Source organism: Notothenia rossii (assembly GCF_949606895.1).
Source record: "Notothenia rossii genome assembly, chromosome: 5".
Classification (NCBI taxonomy): Eukaryota; Metazoa; Chordata; class Actinopteri; order Perciformes; family Nototheniidae; genus Notothenia; species Notothenia rossii.
Window position 1 is genome coordinate 74,134,241 of NC_136903.1, and position 12,515 is coordinate 74,146,755.

At 41.1% G+C, this 12,515-nt stretch overlaps 1 protein-coding gene across 1 annotated transcript in view; it reads right to left on the reverse strand.

The window, feature by feature from the left end:
- Positions 1–12,515, reverse strand: part of LOC307038888 (voltage-dependent L-type calcium channel subunit alpha-1D-like) — a 51,136-nt gene that overhangs the window by 4,260 nt on the left and 34,361 nt on the right. Inside the window, 19 exon segments of the mRNA XM_079680562.1 lie at positions 7–389; positions 757–873; positions 1,640–1,773; positions 3,440–3,541; positions 3,690–3,792; positions 3,906–4,002; positions 4,127–4,254; positions 4,656–4,815; positions 4,929–5,020; positions 5,106–5,171; positions 5,259–5,387; positions 6,355–6,387; positions 9,217–9,261; positions 9,979–10,062; positions 10,933–11,043; positions 11,521–11,679; positions 11,880–12,081; positions 12,207–12,353; positions 12,449–12,501. Of these exon segments, the coding sequence (XP_079536688.1) occupies positions 7–389; positions 757–873; positions 1,640–1,773; positions 3,440–3,541; positions 3,690–3,792; positions 3,906–4,002; positions 4,127–4,254; positions 4,656–4,815; positions 4,929–5,020; positions 5,106–5,171; positions 5,259–5,387; positions 6,355–6,387; positions 9,217–9,261; positions 9,979–10,062; positions 10,933–11,043; positions 11,521–11,679; positions 11,880–12,081; positions 12,207–12,353; positions 12,449–12,501 (2,345 nt within the window).

A 12,515-nucleotide genomic window follows, 5' to 3' on the forward strand; every position in this document is an offset into this window, starting at 1 on the left:
GGTTACCTTTGACCCTGGGGGGTCCGGGGCTTCTCGTAGTCGTAGTAGGAGCTGCGGAGACCTGGGTAGCCGTTGGGCGGTGCATGCTCATAGTACCGATGGTGTCCTCCGTTAGGCAGGCTGGACACGTTGGCGTTGTTGAGGTTGATGTTGGTGGATTTTGGAGATTTGCCGTAGGAGTTGTGGTGGCGGTTGTGATGGTGGTGGTGATGTTGGTTGGGGTGGGACATTGCATTAGCTCGAGATAGGCGTCCCACCGGCTGGTCCATGTGGGCGTAGTGGGGCGGAGGCTGCACCTGCAGAGGTCTCTGCGTGGCGTTGGTCTGGTGGCCGTTGGATCGCCGATGACCACCGTTCATGAGATGGTTACCAAAGAGTCCCCCGTTACGCTGTTGAGGAACGCTCAAAGTAAAACCACTTTCTACTTCTCACAAAGAAGCACAACTAATGTTTAATTGATGTTAAGGCTCAGGGTTTCAGAAATGGTATGAGCAAAAATAAGTTGAAAAGCTGGTTTCATGGCACATGACGTGAGCAAAGATGTTTGTAGTTTTGAATTGAAATGAAGAAAAAACAAGCCAAAATAAATCTAATTAAAGCTACATATGTGTAGAAATATAAACTAGAGACACGATTACAACTATATATTTAGCTCATCAATATATTTCTTTCACATGTACATAAAGAAACTTTTTAAGCATAATATTTAATGTTGCCACAAACATTCCTCCTGTCATGTAAAATTAAATCAGTTACCCTATAAATTTCCTCGTCTTCCTCTGGAATAAAGTCTACTAGCTCGTCATCCTGCAGATCACATGATATCGCTCGGCGAATTTCGGGCCCGATATCATGCAGGGTGCGAAGGCCAGCCTGTAACCATGACAATAAGAGAGCTAAACGCTACAGTGGGGACCTTCATCTCACAGCAGCAAATCTGACAACACAGTCACAACCAACACACACACACACACACACACCTGCGCTGAATATGCAACAGCTGACATTAACAGTACTGACAGACAATGAGACAGACAGATGTGCTCCCCATAATGCAACCTGCTGAGAGGCTTACTCACAGCATCCAGCTGTGCTTTGTGGTGGAAGTATAATTTCATTCCTTTTCTTATTTTGGTGATGTTTTTTTAAACCAAATTAGCACAATATACACAAAAATGTCCTTATAAACAAATTAAAAGTTGGTTATGTTTACAGTCAATGATACAGATATATGGGGGTACACTGTAGCCATATATCATATATTATAAAGGTAACAGAAATGGCGACAAGCTCGTGAATTTCATGAGTGGATGAGGAATTGTAAAGCAGACGATGACACACGCTTAACATCAACATTGATAATATTTAGAGACGCAGAGACATAAATAACAAATTCACACATTGGGAAAATAAAAAAAACACATTAACAGATTCATACTGTACACCAAGACCATGAACGTCCTGCTAGATCATAAACCATAACATTAGCATACTTAATGATATTTAATGAAATGTACAAAAAAGACACATTTTACAGGTTGACACAACACAATTGCAATGCTTGAAAATCCATGTTTTCCCACATTTCAAACAATCTTTCTCGCGTAAATAATACACACACAAACTGGGCGAGACTCACCTGTAGAGCGATAGCTGTGTTGTTCTGCGTCGGGTGAGCACCCACCAGGCCTTCCTCTTTACGTTTCTTGAATTTCCTAAAGTAGTCCTGTATCAGGAAGGTGGCATAGAACTTCCCCACGGTTACCTCATCATCTGAGTGAACAGACCACACAAATGCTCCCTGTGTCAGCAGGTCACTACACACTGAACCCTGGGAGAGAGAATGAGACACTCTTCTCCCCTCTCGTCCATACTGTTACAAACTGTGGGTCCATCACCTCGGGACGGCAGACAAGTCAGACAATCTTTAAGCAAAAAATGATTTGTATTGTTACTATATACATCCATCTTGATGGAGTATATACTGTACCTTAATATGCACCACATTAATTATTTTACTTCATAACTTTCATGTGAGTTTGCATATATCTAGATCTGAACAGCTTTGGATGATAGGTTTAATAACATATTTCTAATTTAAATGACATTTAATTGTATTAATATGACTGATTTAAGATGTGAGTAATAACTATTGTAACTCCTTCCTTACTGTTGCACTATGAGGAAGAAAGAATAAGCAGAATCAAAATCAGATAGACTTCACATACACATACAGGGTTATAAAATACTGCTACTCTTTAACTAGCACTGAGTGATTGGCAGTTAAATACAGGCTCCAAAATAGAGACTTTAACATATTTAAAATATATAATCTCTATTCTACAACTGCTATTTGAATAAGAAAAAATACAGAACAACTATTCCTTGTAATATATTAACACTTTTGAGATTGTTAAGTGGGAGTAGGGTGCATGAACTAAATATTTCGTAATTTATTTACATGTCAGAGAATGCCATTTAATTGACTACTTTAGCACATGCAAGCAAGCGGATCTACAGTATGCATCATACTGTACATGTCAGTGTGTTTGGGTAAATGCACCTATTCATGCCGATGTTTGCCTTTTCGTTATATGTGTATGTCGTCAGATATTGCACTTAGAACTGTGTATTAATATCCTCTTGCATTATGTATTTTTGTCATATTTTGGATTTTTTTTTCTAAGTGTGTGAGAATCATTCTGAAGCAGGGGTCTGAATCACTTTGAACAAGCGCGCTGGGGACAGAGATCGGAGAGAGAGGCAACACTAGTTCCATGCCACCACCCTAAAACAGAACTGCTTCAGAATATTCTGAAGGGCGCCAGAGTTTTGGATACAGAGATATAAAAGTGTGAGAAGAATAAGCTGTGGAAGCCCAAGCAGTGAGAAGAGGACAGATATTAAGACAACTGAGTGAGACAGAGAAATTGAGGAGAGAAAGAGACAGGTAAATAGGAAAAGAGAGAGAGAGAGAGGTTAGTGAGAGGACAGAGCATGCACTCGCACGTTGTCTACAAGGCCATGCAAGCCCAAAGCCCAGCAGACAGTCAGTGGCCTCCGTCAGCATCCGGGGCAGGAGGAGGACACACATGGATAAAAACACACTGCTGAGGGGACAACCAGGAGAACATGAGCAGAGCAATAACAGCACAATACAGCTTGTGTGTGAGAGTTAATATGTGTGAGCACGTTTTTATTTGAGGATATAGTTATGAAAGAATAGTTTGGAGATTCCTGTAATTTAATGCAACAGCGTACGGTTAGTGTGTGTGTGTGTGTGTGTGTGTGTGTGTGTGTGTGTGTGTGTGTGTGTGTGTGTGTGTGTGTGTGTGTGTGTGTGTGTGTGTGTGTGTGTGTGTGTGTGTGTGTGAGCTGCTTTAGCTTGGTGTGTCAAACTATAACAAAAGGACCAGAAGGTGTGTGTAATTTCACTAACCACCAGCAGGGGGCACAACTTGATCCAGGAGCTTCATGCTAGTTCTCTTCCAGATTTTCTTGATGACAGCTCGCAGCTCTTCGTTGGACTGCTCTAGATTACCTGCACCACAGGGAAACAAGCGTGGCTGAGAAACCAGCACTAACAGCCATCTCAACTCCTCACAAGCATGTTATTACTGGTAACAGAGCATCAGCAGTGTTGTATGTGTTTTAAGAGGAGTGTTTTGGGTTTTATATTTAGCTCATACCTTCTGTTTTGATCTTCAGGGCAGTGCGCACCAGTGCAAACAAAGTGGCGTTAAACATGACCGTGCCGTCACTGTTTAGAGGCATGTTCATAGCTACCAGCCTCTGAAAGAAGAGCACATCGAGGTTTTAAACAAGGTTGAACAGTCCAGCATAATGATCAGCATTTATGTGTATGTTTTATTAAAGAGATTATAACATATGGGAGGAGCAGAGACCTTGCAAGCGACTCTGTGAGGGCACAGCTTGCCGAAGCCGAGAGGAGGCTGGATGCGACGAAGAAGTGTCACAACATCCAGATGCTTAATTCTGCCCCTGTGTGAGAAAACAATCAGATGTAAAACATGTACTGGGACAAATCACTGCACAGAAACATGACTGTGAAATACTGTACTATATATATATATAATAAATGTACTTTAGGTAATAAAGAACATACTTGGCCTCGGGGTCGTACTCTGACCAAATTCTTTTGAATTCATCGAGGTGGTGTGGACCAAGAATGGACCAATCACGTGTCAGATAGTCAAAGTTGTCCATGATGACGGCCACGAACAAGTTGATAATCTGGAGGGGCACAAGAACATGGTCTCTCACGTAATTTTGCTTAGCATTGTGTGGCTGTTAAGCAATCGAGGATTAAAAAAAAACTAACAGTTCTTTGTGAATGCTAGATGGTTTTCTATGAGTCTTGGAGACTAGATCCTTTAAACTAAATGAAACAATAGACATGCTTTGTTGTTGCATGAGTGGGGATTTGTTTTTGTGCTAATATGATAATTGAAAAGGAACTATTTATCTATTATATTAACGATCCTTCTTTAACTGTAGCAAACGTATACATTTAAAATCTTTAATCTTACGTCCTCTTGTGATACTGGTATGAAAAACAGTGCAGAAGGTAATACTACACCGCAAATACTGCACTTTTTAGTACTAGCCAAATATTATTAAATGTGTGTGATTACCAAGAAGGCGCAAAGCATGTAGAAGCTGATGAAGTAAATTATTGCAAATCCACTGCCACATGTCATCTCCTCCCCGGGGCTGTAGTCTGAATCTGGGTCACACAGTTTCCCTGCTATACAGGCCAACATGATCTCCTGCCACGCCTCTCCAGTGGCACACCTGGACAGGCATGAAAGATACAACATGATTACTTAAATAAGTGACCCAAAAAGAACACTAAGAACACAGTGAGTTTGTTTCCTGGTGACCCCTGACTCCAAAGTCCTTCACACCTGAAGAGGAGGAGCACAGCCTGAGGGAAAGTCTGGAAGTTGTTGTTTCTGTTGATGTGTGTGCCGTCCACCATGGCAACCTTTCCAAACACCTGAAGCAGAAATATAGCAAACATACAATTACCTATGACCCTACCAACTCCAGAAAAACCTCGTCTATCACACTGTGTTACTCACCTGCATGCCAATGACAGCGTAGATGAAGAACAGCATGGCTATCAGAAGAGCAACATAGGGCAGCGCCTTTAGGTCAAAAGAGAGAAAGAAAAAGGTTTAATATGGTAATATTCCCTCGGTAGCAGATCAGGTTATCGTTTCACTGTGCCTCACCTGGAAGGATTTGATAAAAGTCCAAAGGAGGGTGCGAATGCCTTCCCCTCTGCTGAGGAGCTTGACCAGTCGCATGACTCGAAACAGTCGAAAGAAGGTGATTGAGATGCGAGCGCTGTCCTCCGGGTTCTGTGGAGAAACAGAACAGAGTCAGAGGACAGGAGAGGAGCCATGCACGAGGAGAACACAGAGCACCTGGCTGCGCTTCACAGCATGACAAGGTCTGAACTGATACCCCGGTCAGAAACATATGGGCTGAGGAAGCACTGCGTCTTAAGGGCAAAAGTGCCTGTTTAGAGCACACCCCTGCATTTTGCATTTGGGCATGAATTAGTTTTCTGCTCATGTGGCAACATCTATTAAGATTCAAATAGCAGAAATGATATACAGTAAATACAAAGCTACAGATTCTGTCAAATATTTGATAAAATCATAATCTAAGAGAGTGTCTGAAGCAGTGTAGCTCCAGCTGATATGTTTCTGTAATACTGCGTCTAAAGCACTGCCAGGCGCCTTGTCACTGTAAGACCTACAGGGAAGGAAGCAAGGAGGCAAGCATGCTGGAGAAAACCTTGCCATACAAGCATGGCACCCTCAGTCCAGAGTCACTGCATGCAGAGTCACAGTGGGGCCAACCCGAGCGGGTCGGCCAGGAGGTTCAGAGGTCAACCTGATCCCAAGGCTCACCCATGGGTCCCCACCCCACGCAAGTATGGTGGCAGAGACCATGAAGTGGTGTCAACAGCACAAACGTGAGGAGCGGCACAGAAGCCGCTCCCACCTAACAGGACACGCAGCGTCACGTTTGAGTGACACACTCTCTTAAGAAATAAGTCCAAACATTAAGGAAAATTAAAAGCATATCTCTTTAAAAAAAAAAAAGTATACACAGTATGCAAACAAAACAAATGCAAGAAAAGAACATTCAAAGAATGGGAACATACCATGAGAAAGTAAATAAAATAGAACATAGCCAAAGATTATAGGAGGTATAATGGAAACATATCAAACCAGGAAATGCAGATCTAAACATGGCATGGCCCTGAAAGGGAGGAGGGGAGGGGAGGAGAGGGGGTTTGGGGGAGGAGCATCTTACCCCCTGCTCATCCACCACAGGTGTCTCCGTTGGCTTTAAAATCAAAGACCTGCATTAATGACTTGTACAGAGCCCGCAGGTCTCACACACATAATATGGCCAAACATATAAACATCACATTGGAAACGTTATCACACAACGGCAGCTATGTTACACTATGACAAAGACAGACATTCATTTATCACTGTCTATGTACACTTCATTTAAAGACAGACATAAACACATTATCGTAAGACTTTAAACGCCTGCCACACAACAGGTTTACAGCTTAACATTCCTATGTAGGACTCACAGTCAGACTGACATACAACATGAAATTACTTCATTACTTATTAACATATAAGACTGACATAAAACTTTATCACTCCCCCGGTGTAATGGTCATAACTGATTGGTCATTACTGATGGGATTAAATGGATGTTATGGTTGAAATGTCTTCGCCGCTCTCCAGACAACGTCAATGAGAAGTTAACTGACTGACAATCAAGTATTTTTCAACACACCCTCACAGAGTTATTGCAATTCATGTCATTAACAACAAATCACAGTATATCGGCAGTATTAAGCGAGCATTTGTTCATATAAAGATGCAAAAAGAAATCGTTCAGAGGTGAAAGTTAAATTCAACCTGTACAATGATTTTTTTTATAAAAGAATGGAATAAACTCAGCACTGAAGAGAGTCATATGAAAACAAAGAGACACTCCAGACAGATATGGCTTTGTTCAAATCCCTCAGCGCGATACTTCACAAACCATCAATATGAGGTGCAGAATGAGCAGAAATCATACAATTAAATAAAGAATTAGCTTGAGGAGGTTCTTTAGGTAATCCTGGCCACAGCCTTGATGGAGCATGCACTGCTGGGGAAGCACTGCACACACACGCAAGGCATTTTGAGGATGAGGAGCCATTGGTAAAGTCATAGCGATGCAGCAACTCATGCATGTCAGTAGTGCCCTGCAACAAAAGTGCCATAGCAGGGCGCTCTCACAGTCCGGTGCAGAAAGAGGTAAATGAACAACAGAAGAGAGAGGAGGAAACCAAGAGAGAGAGAGAGAGAGAGAGAGAGCAATACTGGGTCAGGAACCAGACAGTGTGAGTCAAACTGGATGAAGAGGAGAGGCAGAGAGGTGTGAAGAGTAGAGAGTTACTGTAGGAGTGTTCATGCACCTGACTGGAGTCTACACACCTGCGCTACACATGAGCTCCACTCTGAGCTTTAAGAGCTCACTACAGGAAGACAGAACAAAACACAGAGACAATCACTCACAGAGACACAGACACAAGATCATCAAAGAACCTCAAACTCAGCTCCATCAAACCACCATCAGTGTAAATGTACAAAACCAGGTCTAATTCAGTGTTTTCCGCTGAGAAATATAGGTTCACTGATTCTTACCTGATGACTGTATAATAAAAAAGATGCTGAGGCTTCTACTTTAATTTGTGGACTGTACATTAAGACTAGTCTGTTTTAATCTCTACAAGTAACTGTTTCTATCAATGACAGTACGCTAATTAGTTTTTCCTAATATGATCGCATTGAATAAGAAATCTGTGAAGTTGCAGTGGCCTACACAACCTTAAGGAAAGTAGATATTATGTTAACGCAGTTCTCAGCTTTTCCAGGAGTTGAGCTTCACTGATTCTATATTAAAAATGTCCTTAATGTTGTGTAGGATGGATTTTTCCAAGCTCTGAGCTTCAGGGCCATTCTGTCTGGAGGGTAAAGAAAGATCGAAAAGTATGGCAAGAGAGAAAGGGCAAACTTCAAGAGGCTCTGTGAAAACTGACCGGAGGGGAAGGGAGTGAATGGCCGCGCGCCATCTGTATGAGGCGGGACATGGAGAGGATGTTAATGGAGCAAGGTGAATGGCTAACACTTCCCAGCATGCATTTGGAGAGGTCACAGCAGTCCAGTGAGAAACGTAACAATCACACAGCCTATGACTGGAATGGCAAGCAAGCAGCTTCAATTAATACATCAAAAAGCCACTACAGATCAGCTTTCAGATATGTTTTGATAAAAGAGTTTCATATCTGATCCGTCAGTTTGCTTTATGACAGAAACCACATGCAATGCAAACCACAAGTAAATGTAAATGATGGATAAAATGCGCCTCACAAGAATGACTATTAAAGTCCTTGTGAAATTGATATTATGCCCCCAACCTTCACAACACACATGTTTATACATACAGCACACCTTAAAGTATAGGCTGTATACATGTTAAAACACACATGCATAACAATTAAACCTGCACACACCATATGTTTTAAACAAAGTTAGTGCTTGTTTATACAGTCATGCAGACACACATTTAGGAAAACAAACTGAGAAAACACAGAAAACATGAATTATAACTCCAGAAAAACAGCACTGCAGCTCAGACGTCAGGGCACTCAGGAGGGGGCGGGGGGGCAGGTTGAGCAGAGAGTCCCCATCATCACTTAACTATTGATTCTGGTCCTAATCTGTTTCTTGGGTTTGTTTGTATCCTTGACTTCAAAACTGACTTTCTTTACCATTTGAATAAACTCAAACTAAACACAACAAAGTCCTTTACAGACTTAAGTCTTTGTTTTAGGTGTTTTTGTGAGGAGCAGAGCCATAAAGAGTTGAGTATGTTGTAGTTGGTTTAAGTAAAGGAGTAGTTATCTTATTTTTATCGAGCCTTGACATGAATTTCAAAGAGACTGACTTTGATTAATACTGAAATACGCTTAAAGTAATTACAAATAAATCTATTTGATACTGTTCTAACAAAAACCTATTTCTGAGTCAATAACATTTGATGACCAATGAATCCACTATATGGGGTCCCGGAGATAAAGTTGTTATAGACAACAGGTCACACACACACGACGTTGTTGTTCATTGCCATACTTGCCTCTACAAGTTTCTATGAAAACAAAACGGACAAAAGTAAGAATTAGAAAACGTCATCATTAATCATCTTGCTCAAAACAAACATACAGTACAGGCCTCATATCACAAACAAATGTGAGAGGCTCCTGTTTTTGTTGTGTAAAGGGTTTACAGTCAACATGTTCAGCAACATTTTTTTATATTTTCTGCAACAAACAGTACTGCAACAGATTGAAAATAAAACATTTAGCAGAAGGTACATTCCAACGACAGACTATTACAGTAGATGGACTCATTGTGCTGTAATGTAACAACGATAACAATAGGACATAAATGAAGGTAAAACTGAAGCTTTACAGAATAAGCCAATGGCGCTTTAAAACTATAAATGCCTACGTTATAGCATGCAAAGTACCATAGTAAATATAGAAGCTCATCATTTAAAAGGCTACACTGAATACACTGGAGAAGTGTTTCCCAAAGTCTAAAGGGACATCAAGTGATTAAAGACAATAAATAGTTGTTTTCTTCTTTTTTAAATACTACCTAGTTTTACTTCTTATGTACTGAAAATATCCCTTAATGAAAGAAAACCCAGAAGAAAAAAAAACATAGTTTCACTTTCACGGTCCTGGAGACAAAGAGGCTGGGAACCGCTGCACTAGAGGTTGAGAAAACATCTTACAAATGCCATGTGGCTTTTCTGTAGGGCTTCAGTTCAACTTGAAAAGCAGAATAAAGAAGTACTTACATTAACTTCAGTGATAGCAATATCGACGACACTACCGACAACAATTAAGGCATCGAATGTGTTCCAAGCATCAGCGAAATAGTGCTGTTAAATCACGACGGTACATATAAGGGAGGTGAAGGAAAAGATGGAAGCAAAAGACCATGAAGAGAAGGAGAGATGATCAGAAGAGGAGATTCATTGAAATGGCAGGGTCAGGAGAGGACAAAAAGAGAGAAAAAAGGAGAAAAAGTGTTAAGATTTATCAGATAAAAAGCCAGAAGTTAGAGTCCTGCCATGGAAATCCACAGTGTGGGCCGAGGGGGCCCGAAACAGAGAGAGGTCGGAGGGCAGCGGGGCTCGTTGCAGCTTTACTTACATCGATCTCACTGAGCACAATGTCTACTATGCTGCCCATCACAACCATGGCGTCGAACACATTCCAGGCATCCCCAAAATAGCCCTAAGTGAGGTGGAGCGAGCGGTGGGCAAGGTGGATGTGAGATCAGCACAAACAAAACGTCTTTACTCTTACACTGAAATAAAAACAGACTAATAGTTTCAGAAACACAGAAACCACTGCTGGCTTATAAAGCTGAAGTGCTCACTGCATTATAGTGCACGGAGATGTGCAGAATGTGGTTGATCTGCACCAAATTGATGTTGATACTTAAATCACATGCAGAAACACTGCTGCCAACAACTGGACAAACAGTGTTTGCTTTTATATTTAATTAAAAGAAAGTCACACTGCACCCCACACTGTCTCTTACTAGCAACCTGTCCTTCTTCGCAACACAGAGCTGTTGGCCAGGCAGTCGAGGGTAAAGTGAAAAAAAAAGATTACTGACGCACCCTGGTCCACTCTTACACATAAAGGTAATAGTTTGTCATTTTGGAAAACAAGTGTATTTGATCTTTTACTGAAAGTTAGATGTGAGTGCTTGTCGGTGAAGACATTTGCGGGGGACTCACCCTGGGCTTGAAAGCGATGAGTTTGAGAACCATTTCCACAGTGAAGACAGCAGTGAAGACCATATTGAGAATGTCCATTACGTAGTTAAAGAGCGCTGACTGGCCGTAGTGCTGCAGAGAGGAGATGAAAGGCACGGGAAAGGAAAACAAAAAAAGGGAGAAGCTTGTATTCTGATGTGCAGTTTATTAATTTTACACTAAACAAAAAACCTGGTTAAAATGATAAAAAAAAAATTAAAAAAAAAATTGTACAATAAGAACAAATGGCTTTAAGAAGACTTCCATTGAAGCCAGTAGATGTCAAATATGTATTTAATTACAGTGTGTTTGAAAGTGTAAGCTTTATAAGACGAGAGTAAGACAGTCAGAGGGGAAATGTGTGTTTAGTCCATTTTTCTCTTTTCCCTGCATCCTGCATTGATGTCTACAGCGTGTGATACATTCTGATGAAATCTTTATGAAATGTAGACATGTTTATATATATATATATATATATTAGAGGATGTTGTAAAACTTACATAATAATTTTAGTTTTATATTAAACATATCAATCACAGTAATGACACATGTTAACTGATCACTTCTTACCTGTACAGCCAGGCAGAGCGTGTTGAGCATAATGAGCACAAACATGATGTACTCAAACCCGGTGGAGTTCACCACGTACCAGAACTTGTACTGGTACGGGTTCTTAGGGATGTACCTCCTCAGTGGACGGGCCTTCAGAGCGTACTCCACACACTGACGCTGCACGGAAACACACAAAGACGGTTTCAGTGCTCATTTATTGACAGACTTCTTACATCTCAGTCCAACCTCGACTTTCTAACTTAAGAGACTTACTGCAGCCTATTTAATTTCTGTTGAATCACTTGAAACCAGTATATTTGAACACACACAAACACACTGCTTTCAATTTCCCACATTTCGTGAACCCCATGACTGACCTGATTTTTATCGAGTTCACAGTTTTTGTACTCTTTCTCTCCTTGTTCCTGAAATGTGACGATCACAAAACCTACAAAGATGTTCATCATGAAGAAAGCAATGATGATGATGTAGATAATGAAGAAGATGGAAATCTCCACGCGGTAGTTGTAAATGGGTCCCAGGTTCTCCCTGTTGGAGTCGATTGCCTTGTAGAGCAAACTGAGAAGAGAGGACAACAGAGAGATCAAAACTCACAGCCAAAACTATTATTTTAGGAATAACACTGTATCGGACTTCTATTGTTTCAAAGCTCTAACAATGGGATTCAAATATTTGAATCTTACGAAGGCCAGCCTTCAAAGGTGGACACAGTGAACAGAGCCATCATAGCCATGAGGACGTTATCAAAGTTGAATTCGCTGTTGTGCCACATTCGTCTGTGGATGGACGGCTGGTTCACATCTCCATCCTTATACAGGATGTACGTGCCCCTGAGAGGAAATTACATGTTAGGTAGGGGTTAAGACTGAAACTAGGATCACATTTGCAGGTAATCAGCTGTGAAGAAACACAGAAGAAAACTAACTTGCACTCTTCTGAGTTGGACTTTCCTTCATCCGTGCAGCGGTAGAACTTTCCCTGTGGAGGAAAAC